Raw genomic sequence first — 26,485 nt, 5'->3', positions numbered from 1 at the left:
TGCCCAGGTGTAACCCGCCCAGTTTGTACTGGTCCCACCCCCCCCAGAACCAGTCCCAATGTCCCAGGAATCTGAAACCCTCCCCCTCACATCATTTCTTCAGCCACGTATTCATCCGATATATCCTGCCATTTCTACTGTGACTAGCACGTGGCACTGGTAGTAATCCTGAGATCACTACCTTTGAGGTCCTACTTTTCAGCTTACTTCCTAACTCCCTATATTCTGCTTTTAGAACCTCATCCCTTTTTTTACCTATGTCGTTTGTACCAATGTGTACCACGACCACTGGCTGTTCACTCTCCCCCTTCAGAATGTTCAGTAGCTGTTCTGAGACATCCTTGACCCTAGCATCAGGGAGGCAACATACCATCCTGGAGTCTCGTTTGCGGCCACAGAAATGCCTGTCTATTCCCCTTACAATTGAATCCCCTGTAACTATTGCATTCCCACTATTTTTTACTCCTCCCCTGTGCAGCAGAGCAAATCGTGGGTGCAACGAATTTGGCTGTTGCTGCTTTCCCCTGAGAGGCCATTCCCCTCAACAATATCCAAAGCGGTATATCTGTTTTGCAGGGGAATAGCCACAGGAGATTCCTGTACTCCCTGCCTAGTCATCGTGCTCTGCCTGGTGGTCACCCATTCCCTTCCTGCCTGTGGACTCTTAGCCTGTGGTGTGACCACCTCTCTATATGTGCTATCCACGATACTCTCTGCCTCACGGATGCTCCACAGTGTCCCCAGTCACCACTCCAGCTCCAAAACCCGGGCTTCCAGGAGCTGCAGCTGCAGACACTTCCCGCACACATGCTGGCCCTGGGCACTGGAAATGTTCCTGGCTTCCCACATAGAGCAGGAGGAGCACACCATGGCTTTGAGCTCTCCTGCCATGACTTACCCCTTTAAATTAAATTAAACCTTTTGAAAGATACTTAGGCCAGAATTTTCCTGTTGGCGATTTGGGGTGGGGCCCACTAGCCGACGGGAAAATGACGCAGGATGACGTCGGGAGGAACCCTCGACGTCATCCCGGTCCCTTTAAATTTTCAGGAAGGCGGGCGGACAGCGAAATCAGCTGTCTGCCTGCTGACCTGTCAATGGCCAATTGAGGCCATTGATAGGGTACTTAAAGTAATTAAAGGCCCTGCCTGTCCAACCTTAAGGTTGGCGGGCAGGCCAGGAGCCCCAATGGGCTTCTGATAATACATGCAATCTCATCCACTGGCAGGGTGAGGTTTCATGTTCCTTTTTAAAAACTTTAATAGTAATGTTATATTTATTAACATGTCTCATCTCGTTGATATTGTCACATGAGGGTGACGTGTTAATAATATTTTTATTTTTCTATTTTTAAAGTTTTTTAGACTGTCACTAATCTCCCTGAGACAGCACTTAGTCTCAGGGAGCAGTGCGCTCTTTCGCCTGCATGCGCGAAAGAGCGCACTTTGACAGCTGGGGATTCCCTCTCCTCTCCCCCCCCGCCCTGCACAGGGAGCACATAGCGCTTCCTGTCGGGCAGGCCTTAATTGGCCCACCCACTCAAAATGGCGGCGGGCCCCCTTTCAGCGGCGGGAGTCGGCTGTCTGCCCACTGCCGAGCCGGTGGGGCCCGCACGCCCACCAAGGGCAAAATTCTGCCCTTAATATCAATTACTCTCGGGCCCTTCTTCCCTGCTCCTCGATGTTACAGAATATAACCCTTACAAACGATGAACCACAAAATAAGACCTTAAAAACTATAAGCAATAAAAGTAGTAAATACTTACCCGACCGTACTCACAGTACTCAAAGGATCACCTCGTTCCCTCCTCACTGATCTCCCTCAGTCACCAAACTCCAACTTAATCACTCTACTACAACCCAAAGCAGCACTCCAGTGCAGACAAAGTCAGCACTTTAAGATGGCCTGTTTTTATAATCTCTGAATCTAGCCTCTGAAAACCTGTTTAAGCTAGTTAACTAGTTGTAGTTGCAAGCAGATCCTGTATAAACCCTGCTTTAAAGCTGGCCTAAAACTCACCTTCTTCCACCCCAGACAGCAACTTTTAGTTAATTACTAAATTAAAGAAAGACTAGACTTTAGATAGAAATTATCCCTTAAATTCCCTCAGTCACCAAACTCCAACTTAAGCACTCTACTGCAGCCCAAAGCAGCGCTCCAGTGCATGATGGACCAAATGGCCTTTTTCTGTATTGTACGATTCTATCCCAATTCCTAGTGTTTAGAATGGCAGCTTGTGTTACTCACATTTTTGGCCCTGAACTACTGATTTTGAATTCATAATTTATGGAAAAAAATTGTGACGGTATGAATAAATTCTGAATAAAGTAACTTGCACAATAATGATAATGCCATAGTGAGTTTTAAGGGAATGCCTAAGCAGAAATAACTTGCTTTCTGGTTTGTTCTGAATGTCAGGCTAGTAAATTAACATGCTTGAGATCTGATGAAAGGTTAACTCTCTTTCTCTCTCCACAAATGCTGCCTGATTTACAATGTATTTCCAGCATTTTCTGTTTTTTTTCAGATTTCCAACATTTAGAGTTTGTTGCTAATGCATTATTCCTTGTTTGCCAGTGCTAAATATTGTGTTTCTCTCACCATGTGTTTTTTAATAGAGATTTTCCAAATCAGCTTGTTTCTCAAATTTTGGTCGTTTTGTCACTGAAGGACTGTAGAGCAGGAATGGATTTCTTTCACTCGCCTTTGGCAGAGAGGTAAACTGAATAAATATTATATGGATAGGACCATTTTAAGGAACTGAAATGTCTATTTCTGTTTAATCCTGCCTCACCTAGGAATTTTATAATGTAGCAGCTTGAATTCCAAACTATGTCTTGAGCATAGAATGATTTGAAACACATTTTTATGTAAGTGAAAGCTCCTTGAATGTTTGTTAATAAATTGCAACAAGAATTGATTTTAAAATGGCTTGACATCACTAGTTGATTGCAGTCTGCTGTGCCACAGTCGTATTAGGAAATAGCTTTATGCTATAAGCCCTTGGGGGGAGAAAGAATGGAGTAAAGAAGTGTTGAATAGATGCAAGGTAATTCCCATTACAGCAATGAATAGAAAGTATGAATTTTAGATTTGATGCTGAAGTTAATAATAGTGGGGTTGGATTTGCCACAGATAAAAGTGATGATGTAGTGATGTCCGAAATGAGATTGAAAGACTTTTGCTTTGTGAGAAAGAAAGCACTAGGCTCTCTGCAGTACATGAGACAAAATTAATGCATTGAACAAGATCTGTCAACCTGTCAGGAACATACAGATGCTTACCAGCTTGGCATGGGCCTGCTAAACATAATTAGGTAAATTTCCAGTTGATGGAGAGCTCAGGCACGAGCCTCTCTCCTCCACCCCCTGCACACACACGTACACTCTCATGCACACACATATGCACACTCTCACACGCACGCTCGCGCATACAGACTCGCACACTCTCTCACGTGCTCGCGCTCTCTCACTTGTGCGCACTCTCTGAAGCGCGTGCACTCTCCCACACACTCACTCTCTCTCTCTCGCACACACACACGCTCACATGCACACACACTCACTCTCACTCTCTCGGTTGGCCTCTCTCTCGGTCGGCCTCTCTCTCTCAGTCGGCCTCTCTCTCTTGGTCGGCCTCACTGTGTCTGTCTCTCTCATTCTCGGTGTCTCTCTCTCTCTCTCTCTCGGTCTCTCACTCTCTGTCATGAGAACATAAGAACTAGGAGCAGGATTAGGCAATTCAGCCCCTTGAGCCTGCCCCGCCATTCAATACAATCATGGCTGATATAATTTCGGCCTCAACTCCAATTTCCTGCTCTCTCCCCGTAACCTTTCAACCCGTTACTAATTAAAAATCTATCTCCTCCTTAAATTTATTCAGCGTCCCAGCATCCACTGCACTCTGAGGTAGTGAATTCCACAGATTCATGACCCTTTGAGAAAAGTAATTCCTCCTCATCTCTGATTTAAATCTATCACCCCTTAGCCTAAAACTATGGCCTCTCATTCTAGAATGCCCCACAAGGGGAAACATCCGCTCCACGTCTACTTTGTCCATCTCCTTTAGCATCTTATATACCTCAATTAGATCTCCTCTCATCCTTCTAAACTCGAACGAGTCTAGGCCTAAACTGCCCAATCTCTCCTCATAGGATAAGCCCTGCAACTCTGGAATCAATCTAGTGAACCTCCTCTGAACCGCAACTACACCCTTCCTCAAGTAAGGTGACCAAAACTGTGCACAGTACTCCAGGTACAGTTTCACCAATGCCTTGTACAGTTGCAACAACACTTCCCTACTTTTATACTCTATCCCTTTAGCAATAAATGCCAAAATTCTATTTGCCTTCCTTATTACCTACTGTACCTGCATACTAACTTTCAGCGATTCATGCACGAGGACACCCAGATCCCTCTGCACTGAAGCACTCTGAAGTTTCTCTCCATTTAAATAATATGACGCCTTTTTATTCTTCCGACCAAAATGGATAACCTTACACTTATCCACATTAAACTCCATCTGCCAAATTTTGGCCCATTCACCTAACCTGCCCATATCCGTTTGTAAATTTCTTATTTCTTCATTGCAACTTATTTTCCCACCTATTTTGGTGTCATCTGCAAATTTAGCTATAGTATCTTCTACCCCTGAATCCAAGTCACTAATATAGATTGTAAATAGTTGGGGCCCAAGGACCGAACCCTGTGGCATCCCACAAGTTACAGCTTGCCATCCAGAAAAAGACCCATTTATCCCGACTCTCTGTTTTCTGTTGGTTAGCCAATCCTCTATCCAGGCTAATATATTACTCCTAACTCCATGTGATCTTATCTTGTGTATTAATCTTTTGTGCGGCACCTTATCAAAGGCCTTCTGGAAGTCCAGATCTATTACATCTACAGGATCCCCATTATCCTTTTTGCTTGTCGCATCTTCAAAGAACTCTAGCAAATTAGTCAAACACGATTTACTCTTCATAAAACCATGCTGACTCTGATAGATTGCATTTTGACTTTCCAAATGCCCCATTACTACTTCCTTAATAATGGATTCCAACGACAGACGTTAAACTAACTGGTCTATAGTTTCCTACTTACTGCCTCCCCCCCATGTATTTAAATAAAGGCGTTATATTATCATTTTTCCAATCCACTGGAACCTTTCCAGAATCCAGGGAATTTTGGAATATTATAGCCAATGCATCCACTATCTCCACTGCCACTTCCTTTAAGACCTGGGATGTAAGCCATCAGGTCCTGGGGACTTGTCACCATTTAATCCCAATAGTTAGCTCAGTACTTTTTCTCTAGTGATGGTGATTGTTCTAAGTTCCTCCTCTATATCCTCTGCACTACCTGTTACTATTGGGGTGGTACTAGTGTCCTCCACCGTGAAAACTGAGGCAAAATATTGATTAAGCATCTCTGCCATTTCTGCGTTTTCCACTATTAACTCCCCAGTCTCATCCTCCAAGGGACCAACATTCACTTTAGCTACTCTCTTTCCTTTTATATGCTTGTAGAAGCTTTTGCTATCAGGTTTTACATTTTGCACTAGTTTTCTTTTACAATTTACCTTTGCTCTTTTTATTATTATTTTTAGTAACCCTTTGTTGATCTTTAAAAGTTTCCCAATCTTCCAGCCTGCCACTGACCTTTGCAATTTGGTATGCCTTAGTTTTTGCCTTTATGTTACCTTTAACTTCCTTGCTTAGCCATGGATGCTTTTTCCCCCTCTTACCATCTTTCTTCCTCTTTGGAATATATTTTACTTGGGAGAAATTGAATATCTCCTTAAATATCTGCCACTGTTCATCAACTGTCCTACCTTGTAGCCTTCCTGCCCAGTCCACTAGGGCCAAATCTGCCCTCATGCCTATGTAGTCACCTTTGTTTAACCCCAGAACGGCAGTGTGGGACTCAAGTTTCTCACTCTCAAACTGAACTTGAAATTCTCGCATGCTATGATCACTCTTCCCTAGAGGATCCTTTACTATGAGATCGTTAATTAATCCCATCTCATTACACAAAACCAAATCCAGAATAGCCTGCTCCCTGGTTGGTTCCACAACATATTGCTCCAAGAAACAATCTCTAATACACTCTATGAACTCTCCCTCGAGGCAACCCTTGCCAATTTGATTAGTCCAGTTTATGTGCATATTAAAATCACCCATGATTATTGCCATGCCTTTCTTACATACTCCCAGTATTTCCTGGTTTATACTGTGCCCTACTGCTGAACTACTGTTTGGGAACCTATAGATTACTCCCACCAGGGACTTCTTTCCCTTGCTATTTCTTATTTCTGTCCAGACTGACTCTACATCTTGCTCTCCAGTGCCTATATCATTCCTCACTATAGCACTGATCTCTTCCTTTACTAACAAAGTTACACCACCTCCTTTTCCTTCCTGCCTATCCTTCCGAAACACTGAGTACCCTTGGATATTCAACTCCCAAACCTGTTCTCCCTGTAATCACGTCTCAGTAATCGGTCAGTCTCTCTCTCCCTCTCTCTCTCTCTCTCGGTCAGTCGGTGTGTCTCACTCTCGGTCAGTCGGTGTCTCTCACTCTCGGTCGGTCGGTATCTCTCACTTTCGGTCGGTGTCTCTCTCTGTCTCGGTCAGTCAGTGTCTCTCACTTGGTCGGCAGGTGTCTCTCTCTGTCTCGGTCGGTTGGTGTCTCTCACTCTCGGTCGGTCGGTGTCTCTCTCTGTCTCGGTCAGTCGGTGTCTCTCACTCTCGGTCGGTTGGTGTCTCTCTCTGTCTTGGTCAGTCGGTGTCTCTCTCACTCTCGGTCGGTCGGTGTCTCTCACTCTCGGTCAGTCGGTGTCTCTCACTCTCGGTCGGTCGGTGTCTCTCTCGGTTGGTTGGTGTCTCTCACTGTCGGTCGGTCTGGGTCTCTTTCTCTCTCTCGGTCGGTCGGGGTCTCCCTCTCTCGGTCGGTTGGGGTCTCTCTCTCTCGGTCGGTCGGGGTCTCTCTCTCGGTCGGTCGGGGTCTCTCTCTCTCTCGGTCGGTCGGGGTCTCTCTCTCTCTCGGTCGGTCGGGATCTCTCTCTCGGTCGGTCGGGGTCTCTCTCTCTCTCGGTCGGTCGGGGTCTCTCTCTCTCGGTCGGTCGGGGTCTCTCGGTCGGTCGGGGTCTCTCTCTCGGTCGGTCGGGGTCTCTCTCTCTCTCAGTCGGTCGGGGTCTCTCTCTCTCTTAGTCGGTCGGGGTTGGTCTCTCTCTCAGTCGGTCGGGGTCTCTCTCTCGGTCGGGGTCTCTCTCTCTCAGTCGGTCGGGGTCTCTCTCTCTCTCGGTCAGTCGGGGTCTCTCTCTCTCTCTCGGTCAGCCGGGGTCTGTCTCTCTCTCTCGGTCAGCCGGGATCTCTCTCTCGGTCGGCCGGGGTCTCTCTCTCTCTCGGTCGGGGTCTCTCTCTCTCTCTATGTGTCTCGGCCTCTCTCTCTCTGTCTCTCGGTCTATCTCTATGTCTCTCGGTCTCCCTCTCTCTATGTCTCCCAGTCTCTCGGTCGGTCTCTCCCTCTCTCTTAGTTGGTCGGTCGGCCTCTCTTTTGGTCGAACAACAGGCGAGGCTCAAGCTTGCAGGATGGATGGAGAGAGAGACTGTCTCCACTCTGGGACCTTCTTCTGCTGTGTCTCTTCTGCTCTTGCTGGCCTGGGGAAAACAGTTCCTTAAACACAAAGAGGGTTAGTTCGCAGATCACATAATCTCCACTCACCAACTGACCTGTTACCCAACCATGGTCATAGCAGGTTGATTTCAGGCCCATTGTTTAGACACGAAGAGTTCCCTTCTCAGCCAGGGTCCATTTGTCCAAGTGATTGAATCTAATGGCTTGTTCCACACCCAGTTGAATACAGAAGGTGCTGTCTGGATATTTTGTGAATGGGTCAGTGGATGGGGTCATTCACATTCCTCTAAAGTGATTGTCTCTGTTGACTTCTTCTACATAGCCTGGCTGTGCTTTAATGGCTTTATAATGGCACACTTAGACACGATCTCACGCTCAGACACATATTTTGTCTGTTAATACTTCAACAGTGATGGAGCCTTTCCTTAATGCATAACCTAAAGCTGTTCCTGTCATACCCATCCTGTCTAAGAATAGAACCCAGTTCAGCTGTGATTCTCCCATTCAGTGTCTGGGCTTAAAATATGTGGAGAATGGTCCCTTGAGTAAGGTATCAGTACCACAAAATAAGGAAACAGCTCCAGGCAAGGAGAGCGAATCGAATATGAGCATTGTTTTTGGAGAAGTCCAGATTCTCATGAAGAAATATATGTTTAGAAAAATAAATCACAGAAGCTGCAAAACTGTGCATCTGTGTTAAATCATAGAACAAGTCAATAAAAGTGGAAAGAGGGGGATGAGATAGTGCAACAAGAAGAAAGGAAAATGTGCCTTTGTTCTTCAAAGAAGGCAATCTTACTGGGTTCAAGAACTGCCAGCAATGGCTAGTATCTCTTATAAAGTGTTAATGATTTTAGTCCTATCATTATGCACTTTTAATAAACAGCAATAATGTTTCGGTCTTGTCCAAGTGCACTGGCAGGAGAAAGCCCGGCTGAAGTGGACAAAGGCAACACATTCTTCACAGAAACCGAACAACTTTTCCTGCAGACGACATTTGATGAAACTCCAAACTACAGTAGCACTGTGGTATCGGTTAAAAAAACGGGATCTGTGGCATCAAGAATAAGTGTCAAACATGTTTTGAAAAACAGATTGGAAGAATATCTATTAGCATTGGTGGAATGTCTGCGTTCTGCTGCGGTAAGTGCATGCAGTAATATAATGTAACTTTGGTGCCGGAGATATTCTTCCCAAACCTTGGCGTTAGAATTGAAGCACTTAACGCAAGCAAACTTCGTTTACATTCTATGAAAGAAGAGAAGGAGAACAAACTTGAATTTATGTAGCCCATTTCATGACCTCTAAACAACCCAAAGCACTTCAGAGCCAATTAAGTATTGCCACTGTTGTGATGTGGAGAAACTCGGCAGCCAATTTGCAGGCAGCAATTTCTCTTAAACAGCAGTGAGATAAATGACCAGATAATCTGAATTAGCAGTGTTGGTTGAGGGATAAATGTTGGCTAGTAAACAAGGAGAATTCACCTGTACTTTGTCAAATAACCATGAGATCTTATATCTGTACTTGAGAGAGCGGACAGAGCCTTGGCTTGTTGTTTCATCTGAAAGATAAATTTTTGAGTGTGCTGTAGTCCCTCAGTATTGCACCGAGGTGTCAGCCTAGATTATGGCCAGAATTTTGCCATCGGCGAGCAGGGGGTGGGGCCCGCTCGCCGACGCGGGATGACGTCGGGTGGAACCCCCGATGTTATCCCGGCCCATTTAAATTTTCAGGAAGGCAGGGGCACAGCAAAATCAGCTGCGGGCCCGCCAACCTGTCAATAGCCAATTGAGGCCATTGACAGGATCAATTATACAATTAAAGGACCTGCCCGTCCAACCTTAAGGTTGACAGGCAGGCCAGGAGCCCCAGCGGGATGAGGTTTCATGTAGGGTTTTAAAAAGTTTAATAAACTTATTATGTAAATTATGAACATCTCCCAACTCATGTGACATTGTCACATGAGGGGGACATTTTAGGGAATTGTTTTTTTTCTATTTTTCATATTTTTAAAAGTGTAAGCGATCTCCCTGAGGCAGCACTTAGCCTCAGGGAGCTGTGCACTCTTTCATGCGCATGCGCGAAAGAGCGCACTCTCGCTTTTGGGGAATCCTCCCCCGCCCACAGAGGAAGTGCATAGCGCTTCCCGCCGGACGTCACAATGGGCAGGCCTTAATTGGCATGCCCATGTAAAATGGCGGCGGGGCCCGCTTCTCCGGCGGGGATCGGCTCCCCGCCGGAGATTGGGTCGGGTCCGCCCGCCCGACGGGCAGAAAATTCTGCCCTATGTTTTAATGGGATCCAAGAATGAGACTCGGACCCACAATCTTCTGACTCAGGCTGGTGCTGCAATTGAGCTGTGGCTCACTACCTATTGATAATATATTAGGAGAGGAAGGTATTTTCTATTCTTTGGAGTGGACATTTGCATCTTGGTCAAGTTATGAATCTAATTGTAAACAGTTTAGAAAAATTTGTTCCCACAGTCACAAAATCTTCTAATTGAAGGAAAGGATCCAGTCAATGTTAGACCAGATCAAGTAATTAAACCCAATGTCAGGCATTTCTGAAAATCTGGAACTTGAACCAAGTGAAACATGGTGTGTTTTAAGAGGATGTTTTTTCTCCAGATGTTGCAAACTATATAAATATTGTGCAGTCTCAGTGGCCTGACAAGGAAGGTGGTGAGTCTTTAATTCCAAGCAAACAGGAGTGTGTTAACTTTGCAGCTAAGTTTAACAAACTCAAAACAAAATTGTATTAGATCAAGATTTCTTTAAAATGTAGGTTATTTAAAAATCCATTTAGAAATTATGTGTACCATCTCCCATTTACTGTCTGAATTTAGCACATTAATCTAAAACCAGGCAAGAAAAAAAACATCAATGTGTTAGGATACTGAGCCATGCTGACTCAACAAAATGAAGTATGACCACTTAGGAAAGATATGGAGAGCTTCCACTGCCTGTAAAACTACTTTAGTTTAGCAGATAGAATGAAGAGAAGCGTTCTAGGGGAAAGCTTGAAAGAGGAAAAAATATGGCACTCAAACTTGGTTATTTAAATTGTTGATTAAAGGCGAATTGTGGCTGCAGGGAATTGACCCTGTGTTAGGAAATAGATAGTTTAAGTAAGTTATATTAGTATTTGTGGGTGTTAGCAATGAGTTTTAGCTTTAATGTTTAAGTTTGATTTCTATTTCTGTGCCTGTGTGTTAAGAAGAGGTCAAGTTGAGTTTTAGTTTCACTTCAAAGGTGCCTGAGTTCAGTGAGGCTGGTTGGCTCATGGTGTAACAAGCGTCTGGGGGAATTTGAGGAGAGATCTATAGCATCTGTTTGGGGTGGCATCTGTCAGTTGGTTTCAGAATGTGGTGTGCTTGACCACAGGTTGCCAATTGGTTTACATGGACTGTGCTTACTGTGTACATTAGAGTATAAAATAACTTTTGTAACTAGTGTTATCCTTACAAATCTGTATATATCTGTAAAGGCATAGTTGTGGGTGAAGAAGTTTTGTAATATAGTTCATCTTTTCTTGTTTAATAAATATTTTATGCTTTTGTTAAAAGTTCATTGGCTGACTCCAGTGACTGTTCAATAGTCTCTCTCCATGTATCTAAACAAACAAATAAAAGTTAGGATCTATAAAGCTGGGTTCCATCCTGGGATCAGGCTTGTCCAGTGGTAACCTCAGCTGGGGATCAAAACACGTATTTAATATGTTAAAGCGGGGAGCCAGTGAGCTCAGTTGGCTAGATGGTTAATGTGTGGTTCAGAATAATGCAAACAGCAGGTGTTCAATTGTCATTCTGGCTGAGGTAGACTTGGGATCTGTTTCATTGCCCTGATATGTTAAGCAATAAAAATAGCTCATTAGAGAACATTAATTATTGAGTTAGTTTGTGCAATCCAAGCAAAAATCCACCTATCAGGATTGAACGAAGGATTGATACCTCTACCATGGATATCTCTACCATGTTAATTTACGGTGAAAGGCCCCACAACACTTTTAATGCCTGTATTGTACTTATTGTTTTCAGATGGTTCCTCCAGAATGCCAGGTTCGCTGCGCAGACCTCATCATTGGTGTACTCCGGTGTTATTCTGATATTGGTGTCACCAGTGAGGATGATGCATGTACATCTGCCCTGTTTCAGAAAGCAAAGGTATACTACGGAGTTCTGGCTCCTAATTTATTGATCATAGAATGTGAATAACGCACTCGAGGATTAATCACATAGAAGCCTGTAATGAAATTTCTTTAAAAATTCAGTTCAAGCCCTACAAAATGATTTTGATGAATGTCCAGGAACAAAATTTCACCATTAGTTCTTTTTAAGGAAAATGTTTAAACCATTAGGCTAAATTATGGGACCAATCAGGAGTGCAGTTATTAAATTTACAGCAGTAGAATCTAGTTCAGAGTTTCGTGTGGTTGATGGAATATCTGGCTCTGTGTGTATATGTACATCTGCCTCCCTTTTTCCCCTCTTTTCTCTCTGTTCCCTTTTTCTAAATCTATTTTATCTTTCTTACCCCCCTCTTTACCCCCTGCCCCCACAAAAACAGTTTCTGCTGGCTGCCATTCCAGAGCACACTTGGTATGATTTAACAATCTCTCTTTGAGGTTAATATACAAAATACTTTTCTCTGGTACAGTGAGATTGAGGTTGAAGTTTGGGTTCAGTTTTGGGACAGAAGAAAGAAATGTTGTGTGGTTAAGAAATGGTTGACATTAACCACCGAAAGTTCTGTTTGTCCTGTCGTCCCTCATAAATGAGTTCAAAATTTACCCAAGAAATTAATTCTTTTTTCCCCCCATTTTATTGACTTTGGGGAAAATAATTATAGCTCTGGGTAGATTTATTTTGGTAATGCTCACAGCAGTTAGTCTGTGAATTCTATTTATGTTGCCTGAACTTAGCTATTGTTACAACTTTGTTTCTCATAGTTAATTCCATTCAAATAAAGTTTACTAACTACCAAAAAGAATGAAACAAGAGAATAAGGACATGTCAAAATCATGCTGATTGCCATATCAGAGATGGTGGTGGGGGAAATGGTGGCATTGTGGTAACATCACTGGACTAGTATTCCAGAGGCCCAGGCTTAAGTTCTGGGGACAGGGTTCAAACCCCACCATGGCAGCTGGTGGAATTTAAATTCATTTAATAAGCTAGTCTCAGTAATGTTGACCATGAAACCATTGTCAATTGTTTTAAAAACCCATCTAGTTCACTAATACCCTTTAGGGAAGGAAATCTGCCGTCTTTACCTGGTCTGGCCTACATGTGACTCCAGACCCACAAAAATGTGGTTGACTCTTAATTGCCCTCTGAAATGGTTTAGCAAGCCACTCAGTTCAAGGGCAATTAGGGATGGGCAACAAATGCTGACCTTGCCAACGATGTCCACATCCTATGAAAGAATAAAGAAAATAAATATTTGTGTTATATGACTGTCATTACAGGGGAACCTTGGTATAATACTATTGAACTAAAATTAGCTCCATCTTGTCTAAGTTAAGTAAGAGGTTTCCTCGTATAGGAATGTATGATACATTATTTTGTATCATTACATGCAGTAAGTTGTAGTCATTGAACTAAGTGTGATTGGATTATAACTTTTGGCTTACATGTTCACTCACTGTGAAATAAACCAGCTTCATGATTTTTATTAAGTTTTGCCTCAACAAGTATTTGCTCAGTTTGACTTCATGGGGATTGAAGAAGTGTGCATGTGAAAGACAAATAACCTGATTTACGTCACATGACTTCTGTTGAAAATGTATAACACTTATTCAACAGACCTTGGAGGCTGGTGACTAGGATACAGCTGCAACCCAGTGCTCTACATTCATCCTTCATTTGCCAGCGCAAGCTCTATGAGGGACAGGAATATGTAGGCCATGCTGATGCACTGGGACAGGAAATTAAAGCACGCATTAGTCTGGACTGGCATGGTGCACTTAGGATCTATGGCTTCTGTTCAGGACAGGTGCAACAGGGGCCTGTAAAATGAGAAACTTACTCAAAAGATATATTTTTGTGATATATGTTGTGATTGTTAATTTATTTTCCTTCTTAGTCTTTTATACAGGATGCTGGTGAATACATTTCTACAGCCAAAAACAAGCTTAATGAGGAGCTGAAACTTAGCTCTCTGAAAACCATGGTTACCGTGTGCACAAAATGTCTGCACTCTCACACTAAGGTATTTAACTTAGTTCAGTTAACTGTCCACAACTACAATAGTGAATACGTTCGGCTTCATTAAACTGACACAATTATGCTTTATCTGTTTAATAAAATTCACTTTACTTTAAACATAATAATTCCAGTTGTTAGCACCCTTATCCCTGAGTCAGAAGTCCAAAATTTAAGTTCCACGCCAGGATTTAGTGGGCAGAACTAGGCTGACACTCCATTGAAGGGATGCTATACATTTGGAAATGCTATCCTTCAGATGAGACTTGAACCAAAGCTCTGTTTGCCTGTTCCCATGGTTCAGATAGATATGAATTATCCCATTCTACTACTCGGCGAAGAGCAAGGAACTCCCTTGGCGTTCTTCCCTCAGCCAACACTATTGAATCTTGCTGTGATAGATTGGTGACCACTTCTACCTGTGTAACAGAAGTCACTCCACTCTAAAGCAATTCATTTTAGATGAAACACTTTGTGGTGTTTCTGAAATGCATGAAAAGGTACTCATATAAATATAGTTATGTCTTTTATTTCACTGATCTGATAAATATTTCAGTTGCCCGAAGATGACAGTTAATTTGCTATGACAGTTTTATGTAATTTTTTAATTGAGAATGTAAACATGAGCATTAGAATCTTTACATGATTTAATCTATTGCTGAGTTCATCTTTGTGTTATTAATTTTAGCAATTTGTATTCTGTCCAACGAGTGGTGATCTCACAAAGTTGCTCACAAAGTCATTCTTAAGTACTCAAGGATGACCCATAACAATTAGTGTCCCCTGGAATTGAACTATGTTTTCTATCATTTTAACAGCACTGGGCAAAGAGGAGCTCATCTGCTCTCTTCCTTCAACTATTCCCAGCAAGATTTATGAATGATCTTGTGCAGATTTGCAAGCAACTGGTAAGAGATTAACTGAAAATTTCTTCAGGTTGATAGGCAAGTTGGGGTTTCTAAATATGTTGCTACTTGTATAACCTGGATTTAATTCATTCTAATTTGCTGTTTGCAAGCAATGCAATTATGTAAACTTCATTGCACACATCAATGTGGCAACTGCATATGACATAACCATGCTGAAAATTATATGCTGTTTTTCCATCCTAATGCTCTTTTGTTAATTAATATACTGTGCATAATCTAAAAGGGAAATACATTTTGTGATAAGAATTGGAACCTTTTCATACACCAGAGAACCAATTTTGTGAGGAGTTTAGAGCTTGAGGAGGTTATTGCAGCCAAGATGTTTTAGCATGTTTTGGGTCCTCTCAAACTTGCTATGTGGAGAAACCAAGATAATTTAACCTTTCACAAGCTCCTAATCCTATACAGTTGCTGCTGTGAGTCAAACTTAGAGAGATGCGTAAACTTAAACAGGGATGACTGTTTTCAAATCCCCTTCAAATCATGTATAGGGAATTGCATGGCCACTTCTGGTGACTTATAACAGTGGCTGCTAAAAGCAATAATTGTGATCTCTATTCTACAAATTCGATTTATTTCTGGCAACTTCAACGTGCCACAAATATAGCATTGTTCTTATATTCATTTGTTGATTTTTTTTTACTCTGCATATGTCTGAGTCGCCTCCAATTTAATTTGAAATGGGGATTAAACAATTATTGTCTTCTGGATACCTTGGCATTGAAATCTAGTGAAAATCAATCTGCTTTAGACAATACTGAATAAATCTCTTTGCCCTTTGCTTACCTGACTTTTATGATATTTACCAAGTCTCTTTGTCTTGGTCTCTGCTGCTGGTTTGTAAGAAACTGGATTTCCACTTGATTGTATTTTCACCTATGCTAATAATATGCTGATAAGTTTAAGTATTTGCATTAATAATAGCTGCTTTCTGGCTTTGGGTAGGATGGCTACTTATCCTGTTTCATGGTTCCAAGTGAAGATTGCACAGGATTATATCTTAGCTAACTAAAGCCCATCAGCAGTTTAATTTAAGTGCATTTAAATCCATGACAATATTCTAATCCTCAGCTTATATTTTACGAATTATTTACAGCTGGTACTTATCACAGAGCTGTTAAAGGTATCATCATAGTAAAATAAATCAAGGGATAGTATCACCTCCAGAGGCACAAAATCCATTAAAAGAAACTAAAATGTGAAATGGCATGAACAGGTTTGTCAGCATTTGAAGAAAGAAAAGATAGGTTTATGTTGCATGTAAAGATTCATCATTGAAAAGATGTCCCTGCAAGTGCTTCTGACAACAACATAAACCAGTGGCAGACATATTTTTGGCTGCACGGCTCAGCCTAGCCAAGCAAACTGGAAAAAGATTTTGTTCTTACTATATTTTCTATAGCCTTTGGGAGATGCAGTATTCCAAGTTGTGACTTAAAAATTACTGCATGGTTTTTCTGTCATTATGGCTGCTAATTAATTCACCCATAGCTATAAACAGGCAGCCTCCACTGACATTTCTTGGAATTTTTTCTAAGCAATGAGCGCTCTACTTTTAAAAACTCCCCCTTCTGTTCGACAACACTAATGGTTTGTACTTGAGGTCAGATTAAAGAAAGGATAATGTGTGTCCGTCCCTAATTTTCAGGCAGCCCACAGTGGAAAATCACATAATGCTTGTGAAGCAAAGGATGATATTCAAGATGGTTTCAGGGAAATGCAGGGAAATGGATCCGGGGATTTCTTTGACGATAATGACAAAACCCTTGAAGTAGGTGATTATAGTGACAGCAGCGACTCATTGGTTGGAACAGGTAAGATATTTATGGGTCTAGGTATTAAGTATTGCCCACCTACTTCCCTGGTGGCTCAGTTTAAAATAGAGTGGAGCTTAACCACAGAGACCAAGACGTTTGTGGGTTTGACATGTGGTCTGTGCTGGGTTTGTTGATCATAAATGGGAATATTACAGTGCGTCTCAGCATCCTTGGGTTACTGACGCAAAAAGCAGGTAAAACATTGCAGCTGGTGGTATATATTTATGGATGCTGTGTGGAATTTTTGTGAAGATAATATTGGGCTCAAAAATTACACTTTCTGTGATAGCCTCCTTCGTAGGATCAAACATGGAGCATGACCACATTGGTGAGGTGCAAGAGAGTAACCAGTGTCTATAGAACCATTTGCCTACAAAGAATTGTTTGACCACAAGAGCTATATGGAAAGAGAGGACAAGAAGAAATGTAGGGATTTGAAACCAGAATTATAAAATAAATGAAAGCAACTATAATTGAAGTGGAAAAATAATGACCTGAGGTTGCATTTGCACTTCTGAACTAGCTTTCGTTTGGCTGCATAGTATAGGCCTAATTCTAGTAGTATATTCATTTAATTTCTATGCTAGTTTATTAAATAATTCACGTCTGGTCATTATGTTGCACATGTATTCATTAGCTTCAAAATTCTTTCAGGAGCAAAGAGCATTTTAGCCGAAGAGAATTTGACAAAGCATGATTTTCTCCTCCTCGACACTCTCCGATTTCTCTGCTGTTGCACAGCAGCAGGACAGGTGCATGTGCTTTCTTTCAGGTCTAGTGATATTAGAAGAAAACTGTTAATGTTAATTGAGGAGAAAGATCACAGCATTTCAAAATCACTGCATTTGCACATGGTGGGTATCATTTTACATAATGTTAATGTTTTCTTATGCTGTTGAACTGTAGAAATTTCCAAAAACATTTTGCTATGTCTCCCTTTGGCGATTCATGTCCCATGTTGCCCCTCCCCTTTCTAAGAAAATTGGGGTAAAATTTTACAAATGAATGCTCCATATGTGAAATCCATTGGGGGCTTCGAGTTGGGGGTGTGAGTGTTGGCCGCACATATTAGAACTTTGTGCCCATCCGTACCCTCCCTCGTGGATTTCTATCTGTTAAGTTAATGGAGCAAATATTTATAAAATTTACCCTGTGGATCATCCAGCATTATCCACATATGCAGTCTTGTTACAGCAGAAATCACCACACTCTGAATGTCGGCATAAGGAATAAATTTTACTCTGTGACCTTCGTACATCTAAATTATATTATAAAACTAGCTGAGATCTACACTAAATCTTAATATCTTTATTGCAACAATACTTGTTTAAATACTGGATTTCTAGTAATTATTTCATCAAAGACTGACAGAATCAAAACTTCTCATTCTGGAAAAAACTATATAAATCTGTCTGTGTAAAAACAGGCCTAGGAATAGAAATACAAATTTTGTCAAAAGTCTAGACTTATGACTTATTTATAGTCATTGAATATGAAAGTCTAATTGGGAACTATTTTCTCCTGAGCTGAAAAGGAACCTTTACATCTGATGGGCTCTTGTGACTCTGGGAAAAGCCACAAAAAGCTGCGCATGTGTTAAAAAATTGGATTTAATATAAATTACAGTTAGCGTCCGCTTCCCTAAAACACACTCAGATCTTAAAGTTTAATTTCATGCAATAAGCAGAATTGGGCTTAAAGAACGCTCTCCAGTCCTCCATGCGCCCCACGTGCCCCTGTGTGTGCCATTGCAGAGACCAGGAAAACATTTCTGGTCAATGTAGTATCTTTATTGCAATACCACTTCTTTAAATACAGGATTTTTAGTTATTCTTTCACCAAAGACTTCAACAGAATCAAAACTTCTCACCCTAGAAAAAGCTACATAAAGCTGTGCATGTGTAAAAGCATTAAGTTTAAAATGGTGTTGAAAAGTAAACACGCCCTACACGGACAACACTCATGTTCAAAGTTTAATTGAGTGTATTAAATGGAATTGAGTTTTAAAAAAATGAAGTTTTAAAATTGCAGTTAGCAACCGCTTCACTGAAACAGTATTTTTCAGCTCTGTCAATTTAACGTATTACTTGAAAGTAATTCTACAGCTTTTGCACCCAGCTGTCCAATCAGTGTCTTCCTTTTAAGATTCTTAGCTGCATGTGAGAATATGTAATAAGAAAATGCCATCAAATCTACTTTCGTTTGCACTGTTGGCAACTATCCCCACAGATAAAAAAAAAGACCTATTCAGCACTGTCATGTCTTTTGAATGTCCCAAAGCACTTAGTAGAATAAATTATCAGGTGCAGTTCTGTGAGATAAAGTGGCAGTCCTTTTGTGCAAAGCAAGGTTCCACAAATTATTGTAGTTAGCAGCAACTTGCATGACAGAGATTAGAAGAGTCACACCTGGTTGAAGTCAGAGGACTTTACTCTAAGTGCCTTGTATCAGATGGATCAAGTAGATATAATAAACATGTGCAGTTTTACATGCTTATGTTGTCATTAAATTTGCATGTAGGTGGTGCTGATTTGTCTTGTTTGTGTCTGATCCTATAGTACTTGATCCTGTTAAAAGAGCTCTCATCAGAAGAATGTGTTCTCCCATCAGATGATTTTTCCATACTTGTGAACCCACTCTTGTAAGCAGTACTTGGTTCTTCTGCGGGGCGTTTATGTGGCTAGCAATCGAGTATTTGGTTGGGAAATCATGGAACCCCTATAACCAAGATCCCAAAATACCCTCATGGCAGGCAAAACTATGCACAAGGAATTATATGATGCTGATATTGAGCGGCTGAGATGCAAAACATTGCATTATCCAGCAACAACATATTTTACCTTGATGAAGCGAAAAATGTTGTAAAAATTCCGCGTCAGAACAGGCACCTTTTTAACAAAATGTTGAGTAGTTAACTGTACAACTTCCGATAGTAGGAATTACCTTTCCCACAAAAAAATTCAGTGTAAAACTTTCTTGAAGAGTAAATGATAATCAGAAAAATAATTGGGCTACATCAAATGGTTCAAGTTTGTTTAAGTGTATGAATTTCATTTTTTTAGATTAATATTGGATTTTAGAGTCATAGAGGTCTACAGCACAGAAAAAGGCCCTTCAGCCCATCAAGTCTGTGCTGGTCAAACAAGTACCTAACTATTCTAATCCCGTTTTCCAGCACTAGGCCCATAGCCTTGTATGCCATGGCATCGCAAGTGCACATCCAAACACTTCTTAAATGTTATGAGGGTTTCTGCCTCTACCACCTTTTCAGGCAGTGAGTTCCAGATTCCCACCACCCTCTGGGTGAAAAAATTCTTCCTCACATCCCGTCTAAACCTCCTGCCCCTTAACTTAAATCTATGCCCCCTGGTTATTGATCCCTCCACCAAGGGGAAAAGTTCCTTCCTGTCTACCTTATCTGTGCTCCTCATAATTTTATACACCTCAATCATGTTCCCCCTTAATCTCCCCTGCTGCAGGGAAAATAATCCCAGTCTATCCAATCTCTCCTCATAACTAAAACTCTCCAGCCCAGGCAACATCCTGGTAAATCTCCTTTGCACTCTCTCTAGTGCAATCACATCCTTCCTATAATGCGGATTCCAGAACTGCACGCAATACTCTAGCTGTGGCCTAACCATAGTTTTATACAGTTCCAGCATAACCACCCTGCTGTTATATTCTATGCCTCGGCTAATAAAGGCGAGTATCCCATATTCTTAACCACCTTATCTACCTGTCCCGCTACCTTACGGAACCGGTGGACATGCACACCAAGGTCCCTCTGATCCTCGGTACTTCCCAGGGTCCTACCATTCATCGTGTATTCCTGTGCCTTGTTTGTTCTGCCCAAGTGCATCACCTCACACTTATCCGGATTAAATTCCATTTGCCACCGATCGATCAGCCCATCTGACCCAGCCCGTCTATATCTTCCTGTAATCTAAGGCTATCCTCACTATTTATCGCCCCACCAATTTTCGTGTCATCCGGGAACTTACTGATCGACCCTCCTACATTCTTGTCTAAATCGTTTATACATACCACAAACAGCAAGGGACCCAACACTGATCCCTGTGGAACCCCACTGGACACAGGCATCCAGTCACAAAAGCACCCCTCAACCATCACCCTCTGCTTCCTGCCACTCAGCCAATTCTGGATCCAATTTGCCAAATTGGCTTGGATCCTATGGGCTCTTAGCTTCATTATCAGTCTCCCAAGCGGGACCTTATCAAAAGCCTTGATGAAGTCCAAGTAGACTACGTCAAATGCATTGTCCTCATCTACACACCCGGTCACCTCTTCAAAAAATTCAATCAAATTGGTCAGACATGACCTCCCCTTAACAAAACCATGCTGACAGTCCTTGATTAATCTCTGCCTCTCCAAGTGTAGATTAATTCTGTCCCGCAGAATTACTTCCAATAGTTTCCCCACCACTGAAGTTAGACTGACTGGCCTGTAGTTCCCTGGTTTATCCCTTCCTCCCTTCTTGAATAATGGTACCACATCGGCTGTCCTCCAGTCCTCTGGCACCTCTCCTGTGGCCAGAGAGGTATTGAAAATTATTGCCAGCGCCCCTGCTATCTCCTCCCTTGCCTCACTCAACAGCCTGGGATACATTTCATCCGGGCCTGGAGATTTATCTACTTTTAAGCCTGCCAGACCACTGAGAACCTCCTCCCTTTCTACGCTAATTTCTTTAATTATATCAGTCCTTTTGCCTGATTTCCATACCCTCATTGTCCCTCTCACTTGTGAATACCGACACAAAGTATTCAGTTAGAACTCGACCTATGTCTTCCGGCTCCACACACAAATTACCACTATGGTTCTTAATGGCCCTACCCTTTCTGTAGTTATCCTCTTACTCTTAATGTACTTGTAAAATAACTTTGGATTTTCCTTTATTTTACCTGCCAATGTTTTTTCATGCCCCCTTTTTGCTCTCCTAATTTCCTTTTTAAGTTACCCAATACACATTCTATACTCCTCTAGGACTTCCGCTGTTTTGAGCCCTCCGTACCTGCCATAAGCCTCCCTTTTTCCCTTTATCCAATCCTGTATTATCCCTTGATATCCAGGATTCCCTGGATTTGTTGGTCCCACCCTTTGTCTTTACTGGAATATGTTGGCCCTGTACTCTCCTTATTTCCTTCTTGAATGAGTCCCACTGCTCTGACGCAGATTTACCTAAATGTAGCAGCTCCCAGTCCACTCTGTCCAAATCATATCTGACCTTATTAAAAATCAGCCTTCCCCCAATTTAGAACTCTGATTTCTGGCCCATCCTTGTCGTTTTCCATAACAACCTTGAATCTAACGGAGTTATGATCGCTATCTGCAAAATGCTCCCCCACTGATACCTCTACCACTTGCCCAGCTTCGTTCCCTAAAATTAAGTCCAGGACTGCCCCCTCTCTTGTAGGACCTTCTACGAATTGGCTTAAAAGGCTCTTCTGGATGCATTTTAAGAATTCCACCCCCTTTAAACCTATCACACTATGACTAACCCAGTTAATGTTGGGGAAGTTGAAATCCCCCACTATTACTACCCTATTATTTTTACACTTCTCTGAAATTTGCCTACATATCTGGTCTTCTATTTCTCTCTGACTGTTTGGGGGCCTATAGTACACTCCCAGCAGTGTGATTGCTCCTTTTTTGTTTTTAAGTTCTACCTATATGGCTTCATTTGAGGAGCCTTCTAAGATGTCATCCCTGCTTACTGCTGTAATTGATTCCTTGATTAATATTGCAATACCCCCTCCTCTTTTACCTCCTTCCCTGTCTCGCCTGAAGACCCTATATCCTGGAATATTGAGCTGCCAATCCTGCCCCTCTCTCAACCATGTCTCTGTGACAGCAATGACATCATACTTCCATGTGTTAATTTGTGCCCTCAACTCATCTGCCTTATTCGTCAGACTCCTTGCGTTAAAATAAATACCATCCAACCTTGCCAAACTCCCTTGTGCCTTAACTGGCCTATAATTTCTATGCCTTCCAGACTCACTTGCTCTCTCTTCTAATTTTGGCTGTGCATCTCCCCCTGCTGAACCTCCTCTCCGGATCCCATCCCCCTGCCAAGTTAGTTTAAACCCTCCCCAACAGCACCAGCAAACCTCCCTGCAAGGATGTTGGTCCCATTCCAGTTCAGGTGCAACCTGTCCACCTTCTACAGGTCCCTCCGCCCCCAGAAACAGTCCCAATGTCCCAGAAACTTAAAGCCCTTCCTCCTGCTCCATCTCTCCAGCCACACATTCATCTGGACTAACCTCCTATTTTTATTCTCACTAGTGCGTGGCACTGGAAGTAATCCAGAGATTACTACCTTTGAGGCCTTGTGTTTTAATCTGTTTCCTAGCTCCCTAAATTCTGTTTGCAGGACCTCATCCCTCTTTCTACCTATGTCGTTGGTACCAATATGTACCATGATCTCTGTCTGTTTGTCCTCCCCCTTTGAAATGCCCTGCAGCCATTCAGTGACATCCTTGACCCTGGCACCAGGGAGGCAACATACCATTCTGGAGTCACGTCTACGGCCGCAGAAATGCCTGTCTGTTCCCTTTACTATCGAGTCTCCGACCACAATTGCTCTTCCCCTCTTTTTCCTCTCTCCCCCCCGCCCCGTGCAGCTGAGCCACTCTCAGTGCCATGAGCATGGCTGCACATTCTTCTGACTTGCCGCCCATTCCCTCCCTGTCTGCATTTCTGTTAGGCGTGGGGTGACCACGTCTAAAAACGTGCTATCCATGAAACTCTCAGCCTCACGGATGCACCTCAGTGCCTCCAGCTACCGCTTGAGCTCCGAAACTCGGAGCTCATGTAGCTGCAGCTGGTGGCACTTCCTGCACACGTGGCCGGTTGGAGCATAAGGAGCATCTAGGACTTCCCACATGTTGCAGGTGGCACATAACACGGGACTGAGCTGCCCTTCCATGCCTCTAGTTGAAAAAAAAACCCTTACTTTAAGTTAAATACAGTAAAAAAAACATTAAATTATTTATGCACTTTAAATAAAAACTAGAACCCTTTCCTTAGCTTAATCTATTTTAAAATGGAGAAAAACACTTACCCACTACTCATGAATCAGCTCTCACCTTTGTGCTGACGTCACTTTTTGAAGCTTCCCCATACTCGCGCTGGTTCTGATCTTTCCGCCGCTCTCTCGTGCTGTCTTGTGATGTCATTCTTGTTATTTTCAACAAGAACTGACTGCAGGACCCTCTTCGCAGACTGCTTCACCACTATGCTGACTGCAGGATGCTCTTCCCAGGCTGCTTCATTGCGATACTGACTGCAGGACCCTCTTCCCAGGCTGCTTCACACGATGCTGACTGCAGGACACTGTTCTCAGACTGCTTCACCAAGATGCTGACTGCAGGACGGCCTTCCCAGGCTGCTTCACAGCAATACTGACTACAGGGCGCTCTTCCCAGACTGCTTCACCGCAATGCTGACCGCAGGATGCTCGTTCCATTTTATACCACTTGTATCCCCCAAATAGATTTTATTGGTTGGAATCTTATTATGCATTTGATTTCTGGGAATCTTATGAAATTTTCTTTATTTCCTAAAAAAAAGTCCCAATTAGATTTGAAACTGTCAGTGAAAAATGTTAGCACATTATCAGCATACCATGGCATAGCTTACTTATGTATTATTTAACTTACATTTTCAAGTTGTTTATTTCTCAGATTTATGCAAAGTTATGCAAAGTCCTATACAGTTAGTTGTGAACAGTTTTGAAGTGTAATTTTAGCAGTCACTTAACGGGGATGGATGATTTGATTAACACATTGGTTTGTAAAATGACGCATTTTGTAATCGGAGCCTCTGATCTGTGCAGGGACTTGTGTTCCACGTATCGTTCTGATCAAGAGGTTTGCTCAGTGATCTTGACGCACATTCTTCCATTACTAACAGTACAAGGCATTGACTCTGATGAAATGACTGATGTCCAGGGGAAACTACTAAAGACAATTGGAGCATTTTGGTATGTATACTTTCTTGGCCCCACCCTTTCCACTGTAATTTTTCAAGCTATGTGTTTTACTGGAAGCAACAGCCTAAAAATTCTCCCTAGGTGTGTAGTTTTGAAATTTATGGAAGTTTATATATATATATATATATATATATATATATCAATGTGTGTTTATTTCTATTAGGCACCTAAGCAAGGAAAGAAAATGTAATGCACAAGTGAGAGCTGCTTTAGTAAGATGCATGAAAGCATTACTTGAGGTGAGTCAATTAAATGTACATTCTGATATACAAGTAGCACATTACAAAGGTTTAGCAATTGTTTAAATATTTCAGTGTCCCGACCGCAACAAACAGACACTATAATATGCAGGATTCCTACCAATCCAAAGCCTCTCAATAGTTCTAGTTTTGGGATTGCCATACAACTCTAATATCCCTTTATATGGCTGGTTGTATGTATGCGTAGTATATATAGAATACAGCCAGGATGTAGAGACTCCACCTTCCATCCACATCGACAACCTCTGGAGGTAGTCAACAACTTCACATACCTTGGATCAACAATTACAAGCAACCTGTCCCTTGACAAAATCAGCACCAGGATTGCCAAGGCCACAGATGTCATGTCAAAGTTGAGAGGTTGAGTGTGGTCCAACAGCAAACTAACCAAAAATACAAAGCTCCGTGTACACCAGACTTGTATTCTCAGCACCCTCCTTTAAAGCAGCAAAGTATGGAAACTTATACAAGCCAAGTAAAGTGCTGAGCAGCTTCCACCTCCGCCGCCTCAGACGAATATAGGGCAGCTCCTGGCAAGACAGCATGCCGAATATGGAAATATGCCAGTGTGCAGGGATCCCCAGCATGTTTGCTGTCTTGAGACAGGGGTGACTTCGGTGGTTGGGTTACGTGTGCAGAATGGATGACAGCCAGATCCCAAAGACATGCTCTATGGTGAGCTTGCTATTGGCACAAGACCAACAGGTCACCCATGTCTGTGACACAAGGACGTTTGTAAGTGACACCTCAAGTTGACTGGGATTGGAGTCAGTGCATGGGAAGTCCTTGCTGCTGAGTGGAGTGCCCAGTGACAGGCAGTCTGGAAGGGCACAGATAAAGCAGAGGACAAAAGAAATGAACAGATGGCTGTTAAGGCACAGCCGATGGTAAATGCTGAATTGTTTAAAAGGGAAACTTGAAACAACTGCCACAAATTGTTTCGCAATTTGTATAAATTTCAAGGTACGTGCCTTGAATTCAGTAGCAATAAGACCACCAAGAATTTTACAAAACTAGATTAAAAATTTATTAATAGAAGAAATGACTTTAAATGAATCCATAGATCGACAAATTACTACTATGATAACTTCTAAATCCCCTACTTAATCTGACTCCCAGCTACAGTTTTGTTAAGGCAACAGTAAGACACATATTTTTAACCCAGGCAAAATAAAGTGGGTTCTCTTAACTTCAGTCCCTGAAGGCAGCAGTTTGGTACATACAGGCTAAAGGCATTTCACACTTATTGAAGCTTAGACTGCCTTCCCTTACACACAGCCTTTGCTCCTTTATGCATAGTTTCCCCTTTGAATGCAAATACCCATTGTTTCACTATGTCTTTGGACTTTACCTTCCTGATAATAAAAATGTCACTTGCACTAAGTTTTGCCAGTAATCTTTGGGAAAAATAAATAAACACACCATTTCTTATTACATCTGCTGGTTAGGTATACATTACACCCCCACTTTTGAATTCAAGCCACAATAATTTGTTTAAAAATGCAAATTTCCCCCTTTACACTTCACGTTCTAAAACTTCCACATTTTTACCTAATTAACATTTCAAACCTAACTTCTCTTCTTACATCAAAGCACCCAGACTAGCTGCTGCTAATTCAATTAAACCTT

General features: G+C 42.1%; 1 protein-coding gene across 7 annotated transcripts in view; it reads left to right on the top strand.

Annotated features, from left to right (window-relative positions):
- The window catches only part of atm (ATM serine/threonine kinase), a 173,695-nt gene that overhangs the window by 27,074 nt on the left and 120,136 nt on the right, over positions 1–26,485 (top strand). For 6 of the 7 annotated variants that reach the window (XR_013577109.1, XM_078545491.1, XM_078545493.1 and 3 more), the window contains 10 exons: positions 2,619–2,717; positions 8,543–8,774; positions 11,674–11,799; positions 13,721–13,846; positions 14,658–14,747; positions 16,417–16,582; positions 17,240–17,439; positions 19,144–19,226; positions 24,441–24,587; positions 24,760–24,835. Coding sequence is in view for 5 of the 7 variants with exons in the window: in XM_078545491.1 (XP_078401617.1) it covers positions 2,619–2,717; positions 8,543–8,774; positions 11,674–11,799; positions 13,721–13,846; positions 14,658–14,747; positions 16,417–16,582; positions 17,240–17,439; positions 19,144–19,226; positions 24,441–24,587; positions 24,760–24,835 (1,345 nt within the window). In the remaining 2 variants the exon portion in view is untranslated. Of the gene's footprint in view, positions 1–2,618; positions 2,718–8,542; positions 8,775–11,673; positions 11,800–13,720; positions 13,847–14,657; positions 14,748–16,416; positions 16,583–17,239; positions 17,440–19,143; positions 19,227–24,440; positions 24,588–24,759; positions 24,836–26,485 lie in introns of those variants that run through there. The other variant, XR_013577110.1, reaches the window with a different exon arrangement.

Source organism: Cetorhinus maximus, chromosome 7 (assembly GCF_964194155.1).
Source record: "Cetorhinus maximus chromosome 7, sCetMax3.hap1.1, whole genome shotgun sequence".
In the NCBI taxonomy this organism is placed as follows: domain Eukaryota; kingdom Metazoa; phylum Chordata; class Chondrichthyes; order Lamniformes; family Cetorhinidae; genus Cetorhinus; species Cetorhinus maximus.
This window is presented reverse-complemented; position numbering and strand designations above follow the sequence as displayed.